We start from the raw sequence: 25,248 nt of genomic DNA, 5'->3' as shown, positions 1-25,248 counted from the left end.
ATTATCTTATTTGTTTGTGTTTTTGGTCTTGTCCTCTTCTGCAACAGAAACTCTGTGAGGGCAGGTGCATTCTCTAAATCTATCCAGCAGTAAGAATGATGCCTGTTGCAAACTAAAAATAAAACCCCAAGACCCCCAACCAACTGAATGGACCCCCTCTTGGCCAAACGGACTCCAGAGAAACCTGTAAAACAATTCCCGGCCATGATGGGAAGGGAGGTCAGACATGCCTCGTTATGCCTCTTCCCTTTGGAGTTCAGGCACAACTGACCAGCATTGAGGTTTGTTAAAGCAAACCAAATATGGCCTGAGAAGGACTCCATGCTTCTAATATATTTGAGTCCTCGTGGACGAACTGCAACCTAACTTGGCAGACAAGACTGAAAACCTAACTTAGGAGTATGTGCCTGCAACAATAGCTGAGTCTTGGCCAATCCCAGCAGCCGTACTTCAACCACTCACACACTGCTGAGTGTTCAAACAAGGCAAACACCAACCTGTAACCAATCCAGCTGTTTCTGTACCTCACTTCTGTTATTAAGAACAAATAGTTCCTCTTCAAAGGGTTTTAGTCCCTGGTTCTTTGTTCTATTCTAAAAGGTAATCATACACATTCATCTATCAGCTCTCCCTCTCTCTGCTGTGCCCAAACATCCCAGGATGTACCATACCTATCCTTCCTGTCAAATGCCCACCGTCGCCTCCTTTGATTATGTCAACAGTAGCCAATTGGAATTAGCCTAGATTGTGCAGTCCAACCCCAGCCTGCAGGGAGAGGACACAGGAACAGGGCCTGCAGGGCCTGCATTAGAGATAAAAACCTCCTGCTCGCCTTTGTTTTCCACGCTTTCCTTTGCCTCTGCCTTGTATGCAGGAAACACCCTTCTATAGACGTAAATTGCCTTGCTGAGAAAACTTTTGCCTGAGTACTTGTTTCACTTTGCGACACCAAAAATTTGTTTCTAATACTTCCAATTTCTGTACGTCGCTTTACTTTTTCTATGTATAAATTTGTTCTGACCATGGGGCACCACCTGCAGTCTCTCTGAATCTGCTGATTTTGGGGGCTGCCCAATTCACAAAGCATTCATTACTCAGTTACACTCCTTTAAATTTAATTCAGCTGATATTGGGGGAACCCACCCCCAATAATTCAACGTTAATTCATGTAGGTTCTTTTCTATTTCCCTAAGTGTCGGCCGGTCTGAGAAATAAAGGGAAAGAGTACAAAAGAGAGAAATTTTAAAGCTGGGTATCTGGGGGAGACATCACATGTCAGCAGGTTCTGTGATGCCCCCCAAGCTGCAAAACCAGCAAGTTTGCAATAGTGATTTTCAAAAGGGGAGGTAGTGTACGAATAGGGTGTGGGTCACAGAGATCACATGCTCCACAAGGTAATAAAATATCACAAGCCAAATGGAGGCAGGGCGAGATCACAGGACTGGAGCAAAATTAAAAATGCTAATGAAGTTTCATGTCCCACTGGGCACGCATTGTCATTGATAACATCTTATCAGGAGACAGGGTTTGAGAGCAGACAACTGGTCTGACCAAAATTTATCAGGCGGGAATTTCCTGATCCTAACAGGCCTGGCAGCGCTACGGGAGACCGGGGCTTATTTCATCCCTTATCTGCAACCGCAAAAGACAAACATTGCCAGAGCAGCCATTTTAGAGACTTACCTCTGGGAACGCATTCTCTTTCTCAGGGCTGTTCCCTGCTGAGAAAAAGAATTCAGCGATATTTCTCCTATTTGCTTTTGAAAGAAGAGAAATATGGCTCTGTTCCGCAAAGCTCTCAGGCAGCCAGACCTAATGGTTATCTCCCTTGCTCCCTGAACATCCCTGTTACCCTGTTCTTTTTTCAAGGTGCCCAGGTTTCATATTGTTTAAACACACATGCTTTATGAACAATCTGTGCAGTTAACGCAATCACCACAGGGTCCTGAGGCAACATATATCCTCAGTTTATGAAGATGATGGGATTAAGAGATTAAAGACAGGCATAGGAAATCACAAGAGTATTGATTGGGGAAGTGATAAATGTCCATGAAATCTTCATAATTTATGTTCAGAGACTGCAGTAAAGACAGGCGTAAGAAATTATAAAAGTATTACTTTGGGGAACTAATAAATGTCCATGAAATCTTTACAATGTATGTTCTTCTGCCATGGCTTCAGTTGGTCCCTCCATTCAGGGTCCCTAACTTCCCACAACAGGCTGAAGTTTTTCTTTTAGATTAAAATAGAGATAAGATTGATCAAACAGACTCTTTGTGGCAATAAGATACCAAATTATAAACAAGACCTATGGCCATGGCAGGCAAAGGCTGATTCATATCCTACTAACCATAAACCCTTGTCAAACCTTTTTTTTTTTTTAATTAACCTGGTACAATGTGGCTTCCTTTCCAACCTGGTTCTGGATGAGCACACATGACAGAATGGAAATCAAAATATTTTACCATGAAATATATTTCTTTGACATATTTTGTAATGGCCCTGCAAAGTTGTCTTTTGGCTGGGTGCAGTGGCTCACAACTGTAATTCCAGCACTTTGGGAGGCCAAGGCAGGTGGATCACAAGGTCAGGAGATCGAGACCATCCTGGCTAACATGGTGAAACCTCGTCTCTACTAAAAAATACAAAAAATTAGCTGGGTATGGTGGTGGGTGCCTGTAGTCCCATCTACTCGGGAGGCTGAGGCAGGAGAATGGCATGAACCCAGGAGGCAGAGCTTGCAGTGAGCTGAGATCACGTCACTGCACTCCAGCCTGGGCAACAGAGCGAGACTCTGTCTCAAAAAAAAAAAAAAAAAAAGCTTTCTTTTGTGGGGGAAATTAATTTGCATCTATAGAGAATGTCCATTAACACATCCAGGACTTCCCTTTCTAGGCCTTGCCTGGATCTAGGAGAGATCTGCTGACAGCTTGACACCTTTAAAGTCTGAAAAGAGACATTTGCCATCCATTTTCTCGAAGGGCTGCTAGAAACCTATGAGGCTTTCATTTACATAACAAGGGCCTTCACCCCCACAATTGCCTTAATGCAAGCATTCCTTTCTACTTACTTCAGGTCTTTAGACAATAGCTTAACTCTTTTTGACTCCCCCAAAACGTAATATAAATAATAGCTTAACTCTCTCAAATGGCAACTAAAGAATCCCTAAACCCACCTATGACTTGTAAGCCCCTGCTCTGAGATATCCAGCCTTTCAGGCTGAACCAAACACATACCTTCCATGTACTGACTTATGTCTTTGCCTGTAACTCCTGTTTACCTAAAATGTATAAAGGTAAACTGTTACTGGCCAGGCACAGTGGCTCATGCCTGTAATCCCAGCACTTTGGGAGGCTGAGGCAGGTGGATCACCTGAGGTCAGGTGTTTGAGACCAGCCTGACCAACGTGGTGAAACCTCATCTCTACTAAATACAAAAAATTAGCCAGGTGTGGTAGTGCACACCTGTAATCCCAGCTACTTGGGAGGCTGAGGCAGGAGAATCACTTGAACCTGGGAAGCAGAGGTTGCAGTGAGCTGAGATTGTGCCACTGCACTCCAGCCTGGGCAACAAGAGTGAAACGCCATCTCAAAAAAAAAAAAAAAAAGTGGCCGGGCGCGGTGGCTCAAGCCTGTAATCCCAGCACTTTGGGAGGCCGAGACGGGCGGATCACGAGGTCAGGAGATCAAGACCATCCTGGCTAACACGGTGAAACCCCGTCTCTACTAAAAACTAGCCAGGCGATGTGGCGGGCGCCTGTAGTCCCAGCTACTCGGGAGGCTGAGGCAGGAGAATGGCGTAAACCCGGGAGGCGGAACTTGCAGTGAGCTGAGATCCGGCCACTGCACTCCAGCCTGGGTGACAGAGCCAGACTCCGTCTCAAAAAAAAAAAAAAAAAAAAAATTGGACACTGTCTCATGTGTCCGTGTGAAGAGATCACCAAACAGGCTTTGTGTGAGCTGTTTATTTCACCTGGGTGCAGGTGAGCTGAGTCCAAAAAGAGAGCCAGCAAAGTGTGGTGGGATTATCATTAGTTCTTACAGGTTTTGGGATAGGCGGTGGAGTTATGAGCAATGTTTTGCGTGCGGGGGGTGGATCTCACAAAGTACATTTGGAAGGGTGAGGAGAATTACAAAGAACCTTCTTAAGGGTGGGGGAGATTATAAAGAACCTTCTTAAGGGTGGGGGAGATTACAAAGTACATTGATCAGTTAGGGTGGGGCAGAAAGAAATCACAAAGGTGGAATGTCATCAGTTAAGGCTATTTTCACTTCTTTTGTGGATCTTCAGTTGCTTCAGGCCATCTGGATGTCTACGTGTAGGTCACTGGGGATATGATGGCTTAGCTTGGGCTCAGAGGCTGACAGAAACTGTTACCTGGGTACCTTGTGACCACTTACTCAAGGCTTTTTGGGTTTGTGTTTTTCCAGGCCACAGTCACTTCTATTGGTTCAGAATAACCCTCCTGAAAACATTTTTACAGAGTTTGGTTCTTCTGTTAACACTGCACATGTGCTAGACTCTGCCCAGCCAGTGCAGGTCCCAGAGTCAAGACAGCAGTGAGGTGAGTCCAGGCAGCACTCAGCAAGGTGCCTTGCCCCAGCCAGTTGGGTTTAGGCAGGGCTGTGCCTAGAAAGGAACAGTGTTCACCTTTAATACCTAGGGATGGGTGGAGGCTTCTGGCAGGAAGTCACTCCTAGTGGATGGCCTCCTGGATCAGATCAAGGTCACTTCTATCCAGGACATCAACTCCTGCAGTGATGAGTTACAGGAACCCAGCCCAGCCCAGCAGCACTGCCCCCAAGCCTCCTGGGCAAGATGAGCCCCCTCGCCCTTTTCTACCTGATTCCCGGAGCCAATGAAGGTAGAGGAAAAGGGACAGGTCGGGTCTGGAGGGGGGCAGACCACTGGGCTGTTCCCATTGTCACAGGGCAAACCCCCGAAGTGGGACTCAGTCTCTGAGATCACGTGGGCTCCTGGCTTCCCTCGGGAAGGAATTCAAAAGTGAGCCAATGGAATGAAGTGAAAGCAGGTTTATGAAGGAAGTAAAGGAGTAAAAGCTGACTACTCCATAGGCAGAGCAGCCCTGGGGTGTGCTGGTTGGCTTTTATGGTAATTTCTTAATCATATGCTAAAAAGGGGTGGACTGTTCATGAGTTTTCCGGGAAAGGGGTGGGCAATTCCCGGAACTGAGGGTTTCTCCCTGTTTCAGACCACACAGGGTAAGTTTCAGAGGTGGCCATGGCATGTGGAGACTGTCATGACTGGTGGGAGTGTCTTTCGGCAGCTAATGCATTATAATTAGCATATAAGGAGCGGTGAGGACAGGCGGAGGGTGCTTTCATCACCGTCCTGCTTTTGGTGGGGTTCGGAGGTTTCTTTACCACATCCTGTTTTATCAGCGGTTCTTTGTGACCTGCATCTTGTGAAACAAGCCCTGCCAAATTCTTATCTCACCATCTCCCCCACAGCAACCTCCTGTGCTCCTGGCCGGCTGGGACTGCATTGTGTCCCTCCTTCCCTCTTGCCCCAGAGGTCCACACATTGAGTAAGCCAACAGCTCTTTATTGAACAACTACTGAGCATTAGGGAAATAGTAGGGGTGAAACAGACATGACCCTAGCAGCCACATTTAATGGGGTGGGTAGTCTCCCTCTCCAAGGTGGAAACCATGTGGGAAGAGAGATACTGGTGACAGCGAGGATGCTAAGACCAGGCCTACGAGTCTGTCTACCTCGTGACTGGGAGCCTCTTTTCCTAGACACCATGGGGGCCAGGGACAAAGGGCAGGCACTATAGCCACTGTTTAGGGAACTCAGAGCCTGGCCTGCTTGTGCCTTTCCTTGTAGGGCACTTGAACTTATCACACTGGGCTTTAATGTCTCCATCAGTAAAAGAGACAAGATATCTGTTTGCATTCTCTACTTACGGAGATAATGAAGGTTTCCCATAGGAATGGAAACACTTATCCAGAAGTTTAAGCAGGGGACTTGTGGACAGAAAGCTAAGCTGGGCTGTCAGCTCTCATTTTTTAAGTAGATGTTATGCATAGCACAACAGAGCTACACAGAGTCGACGCTTTAACAAATCGGGTGCATGACTCACAAGACATGTTCTCAAGACACGGCTGACGCGATCCTAACTGCCTACCAGTGATAAACAGAACGAGGGGCTTGGAGTCCTGTTGATGTTAGGGCATCTGCTGAGCACCACATATGCCATGGAAAAGTACACACCATATTTCACAGCAAAAACCTCTTCTGCTGAGAGGAGATCTTGTTGCTCTCCTACATGACAAAAATATGAGTCTCCTCCCATCTATTCACCACCTTCCCACTCTGCGTTTTCCAAAGCCTTTTTGGCAACAGGGACGGGTTTTGTGGAATACAAATGTATTAGTCCATTTTCACAGTGCTATAAAGAACTGCCTGAGACTGCGTAATTTATAAAGGAAAGAGGTTTGACAGTTCAGCATGGCTGGGGAGGCCTCAGGAAATTTACAATCATGGCAGGAGGTGAAGGGGAAGCAAGGCACCTTCTTCACAAGGTGGCAGGACAGGAGAAGTGCCGAGCAGAGGGGGAAGAGCCCCTTATAAAACCGTAAGATCTCTAGAGAACTATCAAGACAATGCCATGGGGAACCCATCCCCGTGATTCAATTACTCCACCTGGTTTCTCCCTCCACACGTGGGGGTTATAGGGATTATGGGATTACAGTTCAAGATGAGATCTGCGTGGGGACACAAAGTCTAACCATGTCAATAACTTTTCCACAGGTGGTGGAAAAAAATTCTTCCGGAGATAGATGGGGTAGTGGTTTCGGGATGAAACTATTCCACCTCACATCGTCAGGCATTAGATTCCCATGAGGAGTGCACAGCCTACATCCCTCGAATGCGCAGTTCACAATAGGGTTCACAGTCCTCTGATAATCCAATGCTGCCGCTGACAGGAGGCAGAGCTCAGCTTAGCTCCCTTGCTTGCCTCCTGCTGCACAGCCTGGTTCCTTACAGGCCACAGACAGGTGCTGATACTGGTCCGTGGCCTGGGGTTTGGAGATTCCTACTCTAAAAAGTGGATTTACCCTCATAATCCCAGGGCCCCTCAGTGTCTAAGGAAAGAAGCTTCTTGGTCACAAAGGTGGACAGATCCATTAAGCTCTGGGTCAGCAGCCCCATCTTCAGCACCTCATGTCCTGCAATGTTTGTATGTTGGGGAGGGGTCCATTTCAGCCGATTAATCTCAAAGCAGGAGACCCCATGTCTGTCTTATGCCCCATCGTTTCCCTAGAAAGCATCGTTCACCCAGAGACTGCACCAAACCTCGCCAGCTCTCATCATTTTCATAGACTCTGGGCTAAAAAGCTATTGCTCCCCAGAAAAGTTAGAGACCTTTCAGATGTGTATTCAGACATCTGGCATAAACATTTCCAGGAAAACGGTGTAAAATGTTAGATCATCTAGTCACAAAAAGGTGAAGGAAAACAAACCTAAGCAGTTTGTGGATTAGATTTTAAAACTTTGAACAAGGTGAGGCCTGGTAGCTCACACCTGTGATTCCAGCAATTTCAGAGGCGGAGGTAGGAGGATCGCTTGAGCTCCTGGGCTGGGGCTGGGGTGTAGGGTCCTTGGTAAGGCTTCTGAATAAAACTAATTCTTTAAAAGCTTAACTGTATTTCTTTAGTCAACAAGGTATTTGACATTCTTCTCCTACACTGTCATTGAAGTCTGTGTGTATTTTACAACAAAGCCCTAGAGCACCGCCTGGCAAACAGTGTGAGGCATTGAACCATCCTTTGTAGAGTGAAGAAGGTATCAGAACTTACAATACTTAGTATTTTGGTTACGTGACACCAGCAACCTTACAAGGAATGTTTCTCGGGTCAATTATCTGTCATGGATAAATTCTGGTGCCAGAATGAGATTTGCTCTTGGAGAAGGCTGCATTTACTTGTTCACCCTTGAAATACTGCAATCCACCAATTTCTTGATAAAAGGGTGCTCTGGTTTTTTGTTTTTGAGATGCAGTCTCCATCACCCAGGCTGGAGTGCAGTGGCACAATCTCAGCTCACTGCAACCTCCACCTCCGGAGTTCAGGAGATTCTCCTGCCTTGGCCTCCAGAGTAGCTGGGACTACAAGCATCCGCCACCACGGGCAGTCAAGTTTTGTATTTTTTTTTAGTAGAGATGGGGTTTCACCATTTTGGCCAGGCTGGTCTCGAACTCCTAGACTCGTGATCCACCTGCCTCTGTCTCCCAAAGTGCTGGGATTACCGGTGTGAGCCACTGGGCCTGGCCAGGATGCTCTGGTTTTAACTAAAATTAACCTTCATAAAAGGAGAGCTTTCAAGCACTCCTGGAAAGAAGCCGTGGATTAAAGATGTGCCCAGCCATGTAAGCCAGATTTGTGATCATAAGCACAGGGCCGGACTCACGCCTGTAATCCCAGCACTTTAGGAGGCCGAGGTGGGCAGATCATGAGGTCAGGAGTTCAAGACCAGCCTGACCAACATGAGGAAACTCCATCTCTACTAAAAATACAAAAATTAGCTGGGTGTAGTGGCGCGAGGCTGAGGCAGGAGAACGGCATGAACCTGGGGGGCGGAGCTTGCAGTGAGCCTAGGTCACGACACTGCACTCTAGCCTGGGTGACAGAGCAAGACTCCGTCCAAAAAAAAAATGACACAGCTGGTGCTCGTGGAAATTTTTACTTTTCCCACAGTTAAAAACATGATTCTCAACAGCGTGAACTGCCCTTCAAAGATGATGGAGCTGCTTCAAAGTGCATTAGAGGAGCTGGGTATGTAGAAGCACTTCAAGTGTCAGATAAGAAAGTGGTTAGGACTGTGCGTAGCAGCGGCACCTGTGGTCCCAGGTACTCTGGAGGCTGAGGCGGGAGGATCGCCTGGGCTTGGGAGGTGGAGGCTGCAGTGAACGGAGATCGTGCCATAGCACTCCAACCTGGGCGACAGAGCCAGGCTCTGTCTCAAAACAAATGAACTAAAAGCAGGTTAAGATGCGCAACTGATTACCGTTCTGCTGGGCAATTACATGATCCCGTCTGGGTTATCTTTGCTGCAGGACACGCATTATTAACACCGTCTAGACAGGAGGCTTTCATTAAGAGTAAATTGCAGGCTCTGCGTGTATTTTACTTTATAACAGCTGCTTGCCGGGCACAGTGGCTCATGTCTGTAATCCCAGCACCTTGGGAGGCCAGGGCGGGCGGATCACCTGAGGCTCAGGAGTTCAAGACCAGCTTGGACAACCCTAACCCCCACCCTTCCCCCAACACCGTCTCTACAAAAAATTTAAAAAAATTAGTCGGACATGATGGCGCGCGCCTGAGGTCCCAGCTACTCCAGAGGCGGAGGCTACAGTGAGCCCTGATCCCACCGCCGCACTCCAGCCTGGGCGACAAAGAGAGACCCTGTCTCCAACTGACCAGGCAAACGGCGAAAACACACACAGGCGCGTCCCCAAAGAAAGACACCGGCATTAGAGGCCCTGGCCCTCCCCAGCGCAGACCCGCCCGAGCCCAGCGCCGCGCCGGCGCCCACCACCGGGGGCCGTGAGGGTTTCCACCCGAATCTCCCCGGCGAGCTGGGCGCCCCCACTACGGGTCCGCGACGCAGTCCACCCAATGCGGGCCCGAGAGAGGACCCGTGTTCGTCCTCTTCATTCGAGGCAGGGCTGTGTGGCGACGCCACCCGGACTGGAGGCCCCTGGCGGCCCCCAGCCTGTTGTCAGGGGATTCAGGGCCGCACGCCGCTCAAAGAGCCTTCGCGTCCCAAACTCCCGCAACCGCCACAAAACGCCACCAACTCTGGAAATCCACCCGCTTCCGTACCTTTTATAAGGAACCGGGTGCCCCGCCCTCAACGAGATCCCGCGAGAACTGCATATGGCGCGAGAGCAGAAACACCTTACTTTTTCCTGCGGCAAACGCCCAGTTCCCTTTCAAGTGACGAAGAGTGCCCCGCCCCAGAGGCGGGGTCGCCTCGCGCGCACGTACGCACGCACATACGCACGTACGCACGTCTTACGCTTTCTCACGCTAAGGCGTCAGTTCTCGGCCCCGGCAGCGAGAGGAGTCGGGAGGTGGTTTACGCTGTGGCGCGCGCTGTGCTCTTCCGCGGACTCTAAATCATGGCGACCACGGCCACGATGGCGACCTCGGGCTCGGCGCGAAAGCGTCTGCTCAAAGAGGAAGACATGACCAAAGTGGAATTCGAGACCAGCGAGGAGGTGGATGTGACCCCCACGTTCGACACCATGGGCCTGCGGGAGGACCTACTGCGGGGCATCTACGCTTACGGTGAGTGGGCGCGGGCCGCGGGGGCCAGCTGGCGGCGAGCCGGGGGCTGAGAGCCCGACTGGTGACTCCCGGGCCGGCCCTGCACTCCGGAGGTCGTGGTCAGGGTCGAGGCTCGGGGGCCAGTGACGTGCGACCCCCACCCCCACCCCTGCCCTCACGCCTGGCTGTGTCGGCGCGTTCGCTGTGTGTCCCCTGTGCAGAGCTCGGCGCTGGGTCCGTCGGGGGCTACAGCCGCTTCGAGGCACCTCGGAGTCGTTCATTCAGCAGATAACTGTTTTGTACCTACTAACTTTTCTAGTTACTGGGGTTTTGGCGGTAAACCAGATGGGTTTGCGCCTTTACGGGTTTTGAATTTCCTTTGAGGGGACAGCATGCGGTCAGATTGCCCAGGCAGTGGTTGTTGCTGGGAAGAACCCGAAGCTAGGTAATTGAATAGAGTGGGCCTGGGAAGGAGGAGATAATTAGTAAAGCAGAGAGGTAAGGGGGTTCGCAGGAGGGGGTGCCATTTGAGCAGAGGTATGGATGAAGGAGACTTTTAGGAGAGGAGGGAAGAGCAGTTGGGGCAGAAGGAACAGCTGGTGCCAGGGCTTTGCAGCCCTTAGCCAGCTGCATTCCAGGAACTGAAAGAAGTCCCCTGTGGTGGGATTTTGGAGAGCTAGTCAGGGGCCAGATTTAGCAAAGACGTGTAGGGGTGACGAATAATTTGAATTTCATTTGGAAATCTAGTGGGAAGCCACTGGAATGTAGTAAGTAGCTATGTGACACGATCACATTTACAGCTTTAAAGAGTCTTCTGGGTGTCTGTGAATTTCAGGTGAGGCGAGGCAGGGCAGGAGAGGAAACAAGAGTTGGGAAGCTTTTGCTCCAGTTCAGGGAAGAGAGGATTGTGCTGCCTTGGAGATGGAGTGCCAGGGAACTGACAGCATTGGCTGATGGATTGACTGTGAGCGACAGAAGGAGGAGGGTTAGTGTTTTCAGTAACCAGTGGTTGATGCTGCAAACATTTGGCTAGGTAGGCAGCACTCCAGAGAGTCAGAATCAGGAGTTGTCTCTTGGTATGTTTGAAAGATCTGTGGAAGTTGAGAGAGAGCCTGGAGAAGAGGTTGGGTTGGGCACATAGATGGGAATGGCCAGCATCTGGGGTAAATGGCCTGTGTTTAATGCTTGGGACAGGGACATTTTTTATCCTGTAGTTCTCTTTTCTTTCTTTCTGACAGTCCTGCTCTGTCACCAAGGCTGGACTGTAGTGGCATGATCTCGGCTCACTGCAACTTCTGCCTCTGGGGCTCAAGCGATTCCTTTGCCTCAGCCTCCCAAGTAGCCGACCACCATGCCCTACTAGTTTTTGTATTTTTAGTAGGGATGGGATTTTGCCATCTTGCCCAGGCTGGTCTTGAACTCCTGACCTCAGTGGTCTGCCAGCCTCAGCCTCCCAAAGTGATGGGGTTACAGGTGTGAGCCACCCCACCTGGTCTTATCCTGTAATTCTTGATGCCACAACAGTTTGGACAAAGTGAGGCGAAGGTGCTGAGGATGGGTGGTGAGAAAGCATCTCAGCCAGCCTTCCAGCGAGGCTGACAGCCCCACCTGGTTTCCTGGCACTCAGGCAGTCCCTGCCCTAAGACACTGTTGTTAGTTTCCCATCCATGTGCTTGCTCTTCATGAAGAGTTTAAATCATCTGCTATATTTGCTTTTGTGTTAAGATGGGAAATTGTGCTACATTTTCTTTTGTTTCTCATTTTTCACTATGCCCCAGAACTGAACAGAGCTACATTTAAGAGACTACCAAAAAATAACTGAACTAGAGTTTTGTACATAAAGTTTTATTTACTTACTTGAAAAACACATGGTTCTTCTTCAAAATAGCCTCCCCCTTTGGTGTAGTAGTTGCTTCGCAGGAGAGATGGTATGGTAGTTAGGGAGCTGCATCCAGACAGGAGAACAGCGTAGGACACCCCACAGTGTGACCCAAGCAGGTTAAATAGAGTTGTAGACCTGTCAGCAACACACAGACTTAATGCTAGCTAGGAGGAGAGAAGAATGGCTACAGTGACTTTCCTGGTTTTTTTTGTTTTTGTTTTTAATTTAAAAAGTAGTATAGGTTGTTTGTAATCCAGTCAAACCTAAGGAAGTAATTAGAGTAAAAAGTTAGCTGCTTTTCACCCCTCTACTGCAGTAACTGCCAGGAACATTTTGGCACTTCCAGATGCTGCACACCCAGAAGATTATCATTATTATTTTTCTGTATTCTACAATTTGGTGGTTTTTTTAAAATAGAGATTTGTCTTTACAAATAATATCTCATGTTAGTTTAGAAATCCACTTAGTCCGATTCATTGAGCCCCTGGGTTTTGAGAGCTTGCTATGTTGAACACTGGGTTAGGCGGGAGGACAGGTTCAAACAGCAAACCACGTCTGCCCCTGAGGAGCTCACAGTACAGGGTTTCTGTGCTGTCATTGTAGCGAGAGCTATTTTTTTGTTTTTATTTGCAGGTTTTGAAAAACCATCAGCAATCCAGCAACGAGCAATCAAGCAGATCATCAAAGGGAGAGATGTCATCGCGCAGTAAGTTGTCCTGGGGTGCGGCGCGGGGCTGGATGCAAATTTGGGCAGCGCAGTGCAGTTAGATGCTCTGGGATGACTGGTTCCCTCAGCTTCTACACACTCAGTACCAACACGTGCCCTGACTTTAGCCACAGGGTTTAATAATTTTTAAATTTCTGTTCTCTACTATAGAAAGCTTTCATTTTCTTTTTGAGATGGAGTCTCGCTCTGTCGCCCAGGCTGGAGCGCAGTGGCACCATCTCGGCTCACTGCAACCTTTGCCTCTCTGTTTCAAGCGATTCTCCTGCCTCACCCTCCCAAGTAGCTGGGATTACAGGCGCCCGCCACCATGCCTGGCTACTTTTCGTATTTTTAGTAGAGATGGGGTTTCACCATGTTGGTCAGGCCAGTCTCAAACTCCCGACCTCAGGTGATCCACCCTCCTTGGCCTCCTAAAGTGCTGGGATAACAGGCGTGAGTTACTGTGCCCGGCCAAGGCTTTCATTTTCTTAGCCAGCTTTGCTTGGTGGTTTGCTGGCAGGTGGAGTTGTATATAACACAATTTCGGAAAAACAGACTGCTTTTCCTCTGCTCTCACACCACCACCACAGTCATCAGCACAGAAGATGACTTGTGTGGGGGTTTTCCAGCTGGGTGTCCTCCAGTTCAGCTCATACCATCTGCCTGGAGACAGGCCATATCCCACAGGTTGAGGGCTCAGTCCCCTCAACCACCCTCTTTTCAGGCATCAATTATAAGTTTGGATGTCTAGAACTTCTGACCAAGCAGCTTCGAGTTGGCGTTCCCATGATCCCCTCTTTAGGTTGGATTAATTTGCTGGAACAGCAGCTCAGAGAACTCAGGGAAACACATTTAGTGGTTTATTATAAAGGGTGCTGCAAAGGATACAGATATGGGGGCGGGGGTGCAGCCTCCCAGAACCTCCTTGTGTTCCACTGTCTGTGTTCAGCCATCCAGAAGCTCTTCGAACTTGGTCCTCTTGGGTTTCTATGGAAAATTCCATGAGGTCAGCATTCTTTCCCCCGCCCAGGGAATAGGGCAGGAGCTTTTCTAGGATAATACCATAATGCTTTTTAAAAAAATTTTTTTTAATTTAAATTTTTTACTTTTTTTGAGACAGGGTCTTACTCTGTCTCCCAGGCTGGAGTGCAGTTGTGTGATTACAGCTCACAGCAGCCTCAACCTCCCAGACTCAAGTGATTCTCCTACCTCGGCCTCCCAGGTAGCTGGGACTAGAGGCACACATCATCATTTACGTTTTTTATTTTCTGTAGAGACAGGGTTTCCTTGTGTTGCCCAGGCTGCTCTCAAACTCCTGGCAGTCTCCCTGCCTTGGCTTCCCAAAGCCTTGGGATTACAGGCGTGAGCCACTGTGCCCGGCCTAAACATTTTTTGTGTTAAGATATGGGGCCTCACTTTGTCACCGGGGGGAATGCAGTGGTGCGGTCATAGCTCACTGCAGCCTCTAACTCCAAGGATTAAGGAATCGTCCCACCTCAACCTCCCAAGTAGCTGGGACTGCCTGAATGTGCTGCCATCCTGGTTGGTTTTTTGTTTTGTTTAGAAATGGGGTCTCTTCCTGTATGGCCCAGGCTGGTCTCGAATTCCTGGCTTCAGTCAGTCCTGCCTCTGCGTCCCAGAGTGTTGGGAATACAGGCCTGAGCCACCATGCCGTGAAATGAGGGTCTTTATGACTTAAAATCTGAAAGGCAGGGAAGATTAGAGCCCCGCTGTGGAGCAGGCGAAAGGAGAGCAGGTCAGAGAGATTGTTTCCTGAGGCCTAACAAACCCATCAATTTAGTAAGACTGTAACAAGGGCTATGGGAGCTGTGAGCTAGGAACTATGAATGAAAACCTGTATGTAGTCTTATCTCCTAGCACCACAAATCCTCTTTTAATAGCTTTATTCCTCGTTTGCCTAATTTCAAAAAACTCATTTACACAAAAATTTCTTTGGAGGAGTTAGTCCAAAATCCTACAAGGAAAAGAGTTGTATTTAGATAAAGGGGAGTCCTCCTTTTTCTGACACCTATGAAACACCTCTTGAAGTGACAGAGTCTGTGGCTCCATTGCCCCCCATGCAGAAGCCATATCTACTCTCCTCATGGACACTTAACAAGCTGTGACACTGGGCCCGAGTCCCGCCTCCTTGCAGTTAAGATGTTATTGGGTACAGGGGCTTCTTGGAATAAGGTACATAAGTGCCTCTGGAGCCCAGGCCTTGGAGTGCAGCTGTGACATGGCCTGTCCTCCCTCTAATCCCACTGCTCTTATTTCCTTCAATAGGTCTCAGTCCGGCACAGGCAAAACAGCCACCTTCAGTATCTCAGTCCTCCAGTGTTTGGATATTCAGGTAATTTGTCATTCTTAAAACAGACTGTTCTGTAATTCTAGGAAATAACTGCTTTTTCTTCTGTAACTACAGTGTTCAAAAAGTACAATTAAAAATTTTCTAGTATGTATTGACTCAGCAAATTTTTACAGAGTCTTAGTTGTACACTAATATTTGCACTAATATTCTGTCATGATTCTTTATTTAACTAGAGGAAGTTCTTGTCTGCAAACAAGGATCCTGACACATTAAGTTATTGCTGGATTTGCAATTTAAATGACATTAAGATTTGCTAACCTCTGTAAGAGATGAGAAGTATGATTAATATGAGATACTATTTCTCATATAGATCTCAGTGTGAATTACTACAATCCACCTTGATAATACTGAGAATTCTCTATTTTCTGATAAATTATTTCACCAGGTTCGTGAAACTCAAGCTTTGATCTTGGCTCCCACGAGAGAGTTAGCTGTGCAGATTCAGAAGGTGAGATGGCTAAAGATAGCGGTGTCCGATTTGCAAGTACTGCTTTTGTGATTTAGTTGTGAAACACTTGACTTATTTATTTAATCCAATCCTGTTTTCTGATACCTCAAAATTTTCTTCCTGATTAACATTTTGCCATGAATCATTATATAAATTGCTGGTTTGTATTAAGTCATTTTTGGTGTGGCTTGTGTGCTCTCAGTAGTTTTTTACAGCCTTAGGAATGTAGATTTTTCAGCAAAAAATTTTAATAAAAATAAATTAGGCCAAGGTGGGTGGATCACCTGAGGTCAGGAGTTTGAGACCAGCCTGGTCAACATGGTAAAACCCTGTCTCTACTAAAAATATAAAAAATTAGCTGGGCGTGGTGGCAGGTGCCTATAATCCCAGCTACTCGGGAGGCTGAGCAGGAGAATCACTTGAACCCGGGAGGCAGAGGTTGCAGTGAGCTGAGATTGCGCCACTGTACTCCAGCCTGGCAACAGGAGTGAAACTCCGTCTCAAAAAAATAAATTGTACCCATTTTATACTTACATAGTATAAAGATGTATATTTAAAAAGATGTATATTAAGATGTTAATGTTGGTTTCTTTGGTGGATGGGATTATGAATTTTATATGTTGTTTTCTGTTAATGGTATAATTTTTGTAATAAGAAACCAGCAGGCCGGGCGCGGTGGCTCATGCCTGTAATCCCAGCACTTTGGGAGGCTGAGGCAGGCGGATCACAAGGTCAGGAGATCGAGACCATCCTGGCTAACACTGTGAAACCCCATCTCTATTAAAAATACAAAAACAAAATTAGCCAGGTGTGCTGGTGGGCGCCTGTAGTCCCAGCTACTAGGGAGGCTGAGGTGGGAGAATGGTGTGAACCTGGGAGGTGGAGCTTGCAGTGAGCCGAGATCACACCACTGCACTCCAGCTCGGACGACAGAGCAAGACTCCGTCTCAAAAAAAAAAAAAAAAGAAAGAAAGAAACCAGCAAAATTACCTTGATTTTGTCAGAGAAAAGAGCAGGTGAATTTTGTGTTTTCAAGATAATAATGGCATAAATAATAATCGGTGATCATCTTGGAGTAGAAACAATCTTTCTTTTTGGAAACCACGGATGTTTCCCTCTCCCACCCTGGACGTGAACCTGTGCTTTGATTTAGGGGCTGCTCGCTCTCGGCGACTACATGAATGTCCAGTGCCATGCCTGCATTGGAGGCACCAATGTTGGGGAGGACATCAGGAAGCTGGATTATGGACAGCATGTTGTCGCGGGCACTCCAGGGCGTGTTTTTGGTAAGCACTTTTGTCACTAAAAATGGTACTGCCAGTAGTATTTGTAAGACGCACTTAAACGGTACAGGACGGCTTTCAGTTTGGTGGGCTGCATGGTAGACTTTTGCACCTGGATCACTTGCGGGAGGTAGAGGGAAGGTCTCTGGAACACTGAGACCAGCTGGAATGATGAGCTCTTTCCTGGGAGCCTCAGGTGTGATTATTTCAAAATCTCATGTTATAGATATGATTTGTCGTAATTATTTCAAAATCTCATGTCATAGATATGATTCGTCGCAGAAGCTTAAGGACACGTGCTATCAAAATGTTGGTTTTGGATGAAGCTGATGAAATGTTGAATAAAGGTATGAGTAACAAGAATTACTTTTCTACTGACGTAATTCTTAGTTCTTAAATTTTCACAGTGTAAAACAAACAGATAGCCAATGAATGTTCTGAATGTGAGTAGTGTTTTCATTGTGGAAAAACAGTTGTGCCTTGGTGGCAATTATGAACAGAAATTCCTACCTTGATTTTATTTATTCATTTTTTGAGGCAGGGTCTTGCTCTGTTGCCCAGGCTGGAGTGAGCACAGTGGCATGATCATGGCTTACTATAGCTTTTGCCTCCTGGGCTCAAGCAGTCCTCCTGCCTCAGCCTTCTGGGTAGTTGTGGCTAAAGATGTGTGCACACATCTTCAGAGAAGTGGCTCACCATGGCTTGAACTGGATGGGGCGGGAGGGAAGTGCAAGAGATGAACCCTGAGCTGCATATCCAGGGCTGCAGTGAGAAGGCCTGTTTGACCCACAGTTTTATGCAGCGGCATTGATCCAGGTGAGGTGGTGGCCTCACCCACGTGGCAGTGGGGATCCAAAGCAGGGGTCGGATTGAAGGAAGGGAAGGTTTGAGGGAAGGTTGAGGGCTGGTGGCTGGCCCCTCTGCCACCCCCACCAACCCCTAGGCAGCCTTCCTAACTCAGGAGGGTCCCAGGCATGTCGCTAGGCTGGCACATGGGTGGTAAGGCAGATGGCAGGTGAGGGCGGATCTGGGAGTCAGGTGGCATAGTTACTTCAGACTTGACATGTCTTAGCTTTTAGGTGCCTTGGTACACCCTTAGTCTGTCACATGCTTGGAAGGGTCTGGCCTCGGCTGCGTGTCGACAGCCCCCTGGGTAGAGCCAGGCAGTGGGGTCCATGAACCCCGGGAACATGTGGGCCAAGTGGAAGAGCAGACAGCTGGGAGACGGGGGCAGGGGGACCTAGGAAGCACAGAGTATGTCTCATGGAGAGGTGGGACAGAGCCCAGGGAGGACACAGGGTCAGCAGCCACCAGGGGCCTGGCAGGGGTGGGTGGGCGGGTCAGCACTGGAAGGGGGTCCTAGAGCCTCCTAGGGATCTTCTGAGACAGTTTCTGTTGAGTGCTCAGAGCCAACTCCAGGCTCCTCCGTGGAGGCCTGATGTGGTGATGGGAGGATGGAGAAGGAGCAGTGTGGTGTGGTTGACAGAAGGCTTGGCCGAGGGGAAAAAGAGAGAAAGGACACTTGAGGGTGGAGGAGCTTTTATCAAAGTTGGAAGAAACGTGGACATAACTCATAGGCCCATTCAAGACAGACAAACTCATGGGCCAAGGTCAAGGCCATCTGTCAGGATGTCCATTGTCAGAGAGCCTAGAGTCAGGAGCGCGCGGCCCACTGGGGCAGTGGCTGCCCAGAGCGGCTGTGGAGTAGCGGAGTGCAGGTGCCGGTGACTTCGTCATCGAGGCCTTTAATCCTGGGCTGGGGGCTAAAGACCCAGAAGTAAACCCAGGCAGAGCTGTGAGACTGCAAGCTGAGTGGCTAGAGAAATGAGTTCAGAGGAGCAAGGAGGGAAGGGGGCGCCGCTCCGGGAAGGACATGGCCCACGGGGGTTATGGAGCAGTGGAGGGCAACACCAGCAGGGCCCGGACTTCCTACAAATGCCTTTCATGTTCTTTTGTAATATATGCAAATACATGTTTATTGAGGATACATAGTTATAAAAAATGAATAAAAATCACAAAATAAGGCTGAGCTTGGTGGCTCACACTTATAATCCAGACACCTTGGGAAGCCAAGACGGGAGTACCATTGAGACCAGGTGTTCAGGACCAGTCTGGGCACCAGAGAGAGACGTACTCTCTACTAAAAAATTAAAAATTAAAAATTAGCAGAGTGTGGTGGCATGGGCCAGTCCCAGGTACTTGGGTGGCTGAGGCGGGAGGATCACTTGAGCCCAGGAGTTGGAGGCCACCGTGAGCGGTGATTGTGCCATCCTGGGTGACAGAACAAGCCTGTCTTAAAAAATATTGCAAAATATGTGCGTGGTATTATGATACATATACATATATACACTATGCATCTATGCAGCAGCTCCAGGTGGGGAGTCTCAGAGTTCACTGGAGGGCACTGCACTCCTGTCTCCTGCTTGGTGGGCAGGAAAAGCCCCATTCCCCAGTCACTCACAGACGTCATCTCCTGTGTTGAGGATTGTGTTGGTGTGAGAGCAGAGGAAAAACCTAATTTGGGGGTTTTTCCTAAAACAATATGTTTCCAGACTTTCTGTACATAACTGTAGTTAATAGATGTGGAATCACGTGTATTCGGTTTGATAATCTGCTTTTTAAAAAATGCATCTGTCCATGATAAGTGTTCTGTGGCCTGTTTAATGGCAATAAGGTATTCTGTTGGAGGGATGTTCCATAATATATTTCTTGGTTGTGTAGGCTATTTCATTCTTTAAGATAAATTGGAGGGTGGGCACAGTGGCTCACACCTGTAATCCCAGCACTTTGGGAGGCCGAGGTGGGAGGATCACCTGAGGTCAGGAGTTCAAGACCAGCCTGGGCAACATGACGAAATTCCGTCTCTATTAAAAATACAAAAATAAGCCAGGTGTACGTGGTGGTGGGTAGTAATGTGTGCCCATAATCCCAGCTACCCGGAAGACTGAGCCAGGAGAATTGCTGGAACCCGGGAGGTGGAGGTGCAGTGAGCCAAGATCGCCCCACTGCACTGCAGCCTGGGCAATAGAGCAAGACTCTATCTCAAAAAAAAAAAAAAACACACACCCACATGCACACAAAGATAAATTGGTAGGATTCGGATGTACACTTTCTTGGATTTTCATAGGTGTTTTGAAGTGAGGACCTCTAGGTGATAGCAATTCTTCTCTTAGAATAGTGATTGGGAAATGCATGGTGATGTGTCACCTCGAATTCACTGTGAGGGTCTGTGGCAGGCCCCCCAGGGTCTTCATAAGGGTATCAGGTGGGTGGTGAGGAAGTGCTTTGTTCTCAGCACTCACCAGCGGTACCCGTGGGCATCCTCTCAGCCACGTCTCGGGCCTCTGGTTCCAGCAGTTTTTTGGGGGGCCTGTGCTCTGAGCACCTCACATCCCTCCCCTCCTCCTTCTGGGGCCCTTTATTGGACCCCCTGCTCCTCGTTGAGGTTAAAGGTTCGGTGACCACACTCAGTTTCTGTGGTGGCTGAGGAAGCCCTGGGTTGTGGGTGGCTCTTTGTGCTTGTGGCACTTAGGGCAGAGGTCCTCACAGTGAGGGGCACAGGCCGGGAGCATCCTTGTCACCTGGGGACTTGTAGAAATGCAGATTCTCTGGCCGCATATGATTTATGGAGTCAGAGCCTCCAGTTCATTAACTGGCCCTGTGGTGAGGAGGCTGGGCCCCTGCCTGCTCCTGGCTCCCTTCTCCTTTGCCCAGCTCTGCCCAGGCCTGGCGGAGGGTGCATGTGTGCTGGCTCCCGTGTTGATTCCGCCTGTGCCATGTTAAATAATGTGAATAAGTGGGCAGCATTTTTCACTGGGAGATTTTCTGTAACAAGATGTCTGGGTTCTCTTTAAAATGTGGCAGGTCTGGGCCCAGTGGATGCCAATCTCACAGGACAGTGGCAGGTGGAAGTGAGTCGGGACTGCGCCGCAGGCATCTGAGATTGTGGGTGACTCAGGCCAGCCTCTCTATTGCTTTTTATTTGGCGTCTAGGACTCTCGGGGTGGGTTTCTTGATCCCTAGAGCACTTCAGATTGAAGAAGCACCAGAGGAAAACCAGATTCCCTCAACCAGATAACACTCGGGGGGGGGCGGGGAGTAGGGACGGAGAGAACGCGTGGATGTGGCCTGGTTCTGTAAAAGTGAGATCCTGTCAACCGTACCTTATCCCCACTCTGCCTCTCACCCAGTGGGAACGCTGGGCGTGCCGCCCTAAGCATCCCTCACCTGTCTTGCGCCCTGTCCCAGGTTTCAAAGAGCAGATCTATGACGTGTACAGGTACCTGCCTCCAGCCACACAGGTGGTGCTCATCAGTGCCACGCTGCCACACGAGATTCTGGAGATGACCAACAAGTTCATGACCGACCCAATCCGCATCTTGGTGAAACGGTAGGAGCCCCTCTAGTCGAGTTTACTAAAACACTGGGCCCCATTTATAAAGGATTTTATGTCGTAATTTCAAAAACTTTTTATAGCCAGGGTGTTGCTGTGTTGCTGAAGCTGGTGTCAGAATCTGGGCCTCAGGCTATCCTCCTGCCTGAGTGTAAAGGAATTTAAAGCATGCAAATTCTTTTAAAATTCCTGTTTTGAAAAACTGAATAGGCTGGGCTACATAGGGAGACCCTATCTCTACAAATAATAAAAGATTAGCCAGGTAGGGTGGCACATGCCTGTAGTCCCAGCTACTCAGGAGGCTGAGGTGGGAGGATTGCTTGAGGCCAGGAGGCTGAGGCTGCAGTGAGCTGTGATCGTGCCACTGCACTTCAGCCATGGCAACAGAGCAAGACCCTGTCTCAAACAAACAAAACAAAACAAAACAAAAAAACCCATCTTTTATAATACTCATTGTGGTTTGAACCAATAATTCTAAATTTAAAAATTAGATGACTGTATTTACTTACCAGTGTTTTGTTTAGAATCATATTCCACGTGGTGCACATTGTGAAATGTTCAGTAGGATACAGAATAGAGACCTGTGTGACGGAAGTGCTGACGGGATGGAGGATAGGGCTGGGGCGCTGGGTCTGCACCAGATACCACGGTGTGACCTTCTCCACCGGGGTCTCCCTGCATCCTGGCTTGGCCCGCCCTCAAGTCCTAGCTGGAAGAATGAGGATGTAACAGGATTTGTCTTTGTCCTTCAGTGATGAATTGACTCTGGAAGGCATCAAGCAATTTTTTGTGGCAGTGGAGAGGGAAGAGTGGAAATTTGACACTCTGTGTGACCTCTACGACACACTGACCATCACTCAGGCGGTCATCTTCTGCAACACCAAAAGAAAGGTAAGAGGTACTGCATGGCCTCCATGTGCTTGAAGGGGAATTGCAGATTGAGTCTCTGAATGACTTAAATCAAGATTTTTCAGTGAAGGGCCAGTTTGTCCATATTTTAAGCTTTCGGGGTATGTGGTCTCTTGCAAAAGCAGCTGTAGACAATATGCAAATGGTCAGATATGGCTGTGACCATTAAAACTTTATTTACAGAACAGCGATGCCAGCCACCCTGAAAGATTCAGATTTCGTTGAAGGTGGAACCCAGGCTTGAGTAGTTTTAGATCCCCAGGTGATGATAATGTGGAGGCAGACCTGAGGACTGTCGGCCACTTTCCTGAGAAAGGAAAGGAATTGGGCTACATTCTGACAAGACTGGAATTCAAATTTCAAATGAGAATGAGCACACCTGGCCCCCTCCCCCATAGAGTCATTATGTGGAGAAAATGAAGTAAGAGGGTTTTGTGAGTGCACCCCAACATTTTCTGGGAAAAAGTTTGTGCATCCAGTTAGGATGATCCTGAGTTTTAAGAGCAGTTACTTTGAGAATATTGATACTGGTTCTGCAAATGATGGGGGTAAAATCCCGAATGCACATCTCTGGTTTGGTGTACGAACTTGCAGTAGCATCTGCTGATTGGATTTGTAGGTGGACTGGCTGACAGAAAAAATGAGAGAAGCCAACTTCACTGTGTCCTCAATGCACGGAGACATGCCCCAGAAAGAGCGGGAGTCCATCATGAAGGAGTTCCGGTCGGGCGCCAGGTGGGTCCGCTGTGCTGTGGCTCTGCCGGTCAGGGTTTGCTAGACTGTGTGCTAAGCACTTCATATGCACTGCCTGAGGCAGGCCCCAGAGCTGGGGAGATGACGAGCTCCTGCTCTGAAAGCTGAGGCCCTGGGTGAGCAGAAAACCTTCCAGTTAATGAGACGTTCGCTGTGTTCCTGTAATACTTCGGTTGAGGTGATAATGATCCTTAACTAGCCAGGTTGGCACTTTGGTTACAAGTGTGTGTCTTCTTTCCAGTAAGTACGGGTTTTCTGTTCATCGTTTCAATTAGTTTAATTCCACAGTGGTCAGGTATCTTCTCACTGCAACCTCTGCCTCCTGGTTTCAAGTGATTCCCGTGCCTCAGCCTTCTGAGTAGCTGGAATGGCTTTTTTTTTTTTTTTGCATTTTTAGTAGAGACGGGGTTTCACCTTGTTGGCCAGGCTGGTCACGAACTCCTGACCTCAGGTGATCCGTCCACCTCAGCCTCTGGCAGTGCTGGGATTACAGGTATGAGCTGCCACTCCCAGCCAAAGATACTGTTCTTAATTTGTTGCTAGGCAAAAGTAAAATATTTTTCCCAATTAATTGGTTTAGAACCGACGAAACAAGTTAAAGGTAGTGTAGTAAAAGATGTCTGTTTTTTTAATCTGATGGAGCACATGACCGAAGTAACTAAATCCAGCAACAGCCCCTCTGCACAGGGATTTCTGGTGCTGTCCCTGAGGCTTCATGTTTGCAGACAGACTGGTGTGAGGGGGAATCTCATATCTTTTGAACTTGTAGCCAGGATTCCTCAAAATTAGCAATGGAAGCAAGTCCAGTCTTAAACTTGCATGAGTAATTTAATCGCCTCAAACACACTTTCTGTTTTGCAGCCGAGTGCTTATTTCTACAGACGTCTGGGCCAGGGGGTTGGATGTCCCTCAGGTGTCCCTCATCATCAACTATGATCTCCCCAATAACAGAGAATTGTACATACACAGGTAGGATGCAAGCTCTCATTGACTTCACTTCTGTGACACATTTACTAAATCTTGATTGCTGTAGATACTGACTGTGATATTGTTTTATTCCTGAAGAATCGGGAGATCAGGTCGATACGGCCGGAAGGGGGTCGCCATTAACTTTGTGAAGAACGATGACATCCGCATCCTCAGAGATATCGAGCAGTACTATTCCACTCAGATCGATGAGATGCCTATGAACGGTAGGAAATCGTCCAGCTCTACTGGAATTGTAGAGAGAACTTCCCTATTCTTAGTTTGGGGCACTTGAGTTTGTTTTTTTGTTGTTGTGGTTTTTTTTTTGAGACGAAGTTTTGCTCTGTCAGCCAGGCTGGAGTACAGTGGCATGATTTTGGCTCACTGCAACCTCTGCCTCCTGGGTTCAAGCAATTCTCCTGCCTCAGCCTCCTGAGTAGCTGGGATTACAGATGCGTGCACCATAACCAGCTAATTTTTGTATTTTTAGTAGAGACGGGATTTCACCATGTTGGCCAGGCTGATCTTGAACTCCTAGCCTCAAGTGATCTGTCCACCTTGGCCTCCCAAAGTGCCAGGATTACAGGCGTGAGCCACTATGCCTGGCCTGTTTTTTGTTTTGAGAAGTCTCTTGTGAGATTTTAGTTAAATTTACGTTACAAATTTTCTTTTTTTTTTTTTTGTATTGTTCCTTAATCTGTTTCTTTCTTCACTTTCAGTTGCTGATCTGATCTGAAGCAGATCGAGGGGATGAGTGAAGACTGTTCACCTGTTCTGTACTCCTGTTTGGAAGTATTTAGGTCCAGCTTCTATTTAATGGGGTTTATATGGACTCTCTTCTCATAAACGGCCTCCTGTCTCCCTCCGAAGAGGATATGGGGATTCTGCTCTTTTCTTATTTACATGTAAATAATACATTGTTCTAAGTCTTTTTCATTAAAAATTTAAAACTTTTCCCATAAACTCTATATTTCTAAGATGCCACCAGCTTCTCTAGTAACTTACTGTGTAGTCTTGGGTCATTTCACTCACTTTTCTAATTTTTCTTTTTTTCTTGAGGAGTCTCCTTTTTTTTGAGAAGGAGTCTCCCTCTGTCGCCCAGGCTGGAGTGCAGTGGCGCGATCTCAGCTCACTGCAAGCTCCGCCTCCCGGGTTCACGTCATTCTCCTGCCTCAGCCTCCCAAGTAGCTGGGACTACAGGAGCCCGCCACCACGCCCGGCTAATTTTTTTGTATTTTCA

The 25,248-nt window shown here is 48.0% G+C and overlaps 2 protein-coding genes across 3 annotated transcripts in view; one reads left to right on the top strand and one right to left on the bottom strand.

Annotated features, from left to right (window-relative positions):
• Nucleotides 1-9,966, bottom strand: part of CARD14 (caspase recruitment domain family member 14) — a 75,927-nt gene extending 65,961 nt beyond the window's left edge. Inside the window, exon 1 of the mRNA XM_077973151.1 lies at nt 9,851-9,966. The gene's annotated coding sequence lies outside the window, so the exon portion shown is untranslated. The remainder of the gene's footprint in view (nt 1-9,850) is intronic.
• Nucleotides 9,967-10,067: 101 nt separating this feature from the next.
• Nucleotides 10,068-24,971, top strand: EIF4A3 (eukaryotic translation initiation factor 4A3). 2 transcript variants are annotated; one of them, NM_001266416.1, is given in 12 exon segments: nt 10,107-10,318; nt 12,813-12,885; nt 15,172-15,238; nt 15,642-15,704; nt 16,858-16,990; nt 17,254-17,334; nt 21,236-21,377; nt 22,133-22,271; nt 22,909-23,024; nt 23,904-24,011; nt 24,108-24,235; nt 24,728-24,962. In NM_001266416.1, coding segments are annotated over 12 exon segments (1,236 nt in total). In that variant the 5' UTR covers nt 10,107-10,149; the 3' UTR covers nt 24,745-24,962.
• Nucleotides 24,972-25,248: the final 277 nt, after the last annotated feature.

Source organism: Macaca mulatta, chromosome 16, assembly GCF_049350105.2.
Source record: "Macaca mulatta isolate MMU2019108-1 chromosome 16, T2T-MMU8v2.0, whole genome shotgun sequence".
NCBI lineage: Eukaryota > Metazoa > Chordata > Mammalia > Primates > Cercopithecidae > Macaca > Macaca mulatta.
This window is presented reverse-complemented; position numbering and strand designations above follow the sequence as displayed.

What these genes read in the sequence shown, in the direction of transcription:
- EIF4A3 (XM_077969202.1), top strand. Translation starts at nt 10,150, where the DNA reads ATGGCGACCACGGCCACGATGGCGACCTCGGGCTCGGCGCGAAAGCGT. An exon ending in GGGAGAGATGTCATCGCGCA is followed by an intron (nt 12,886 to 15,171) that starts GTAAGTTGTCCT and finishes TTCCTTCAATAG; the next exon opens with GTCTCAGTCCGGCACAGGCA. An exon ending in AGAGAATTGTACATACACAG is followed by an intron (nt 24,012 to 24,107) that starts GTAGGATGCAAG and finishes TTATTCCTGAAG; the next exon opens with AATCGGGAGATCAGGTCGAT.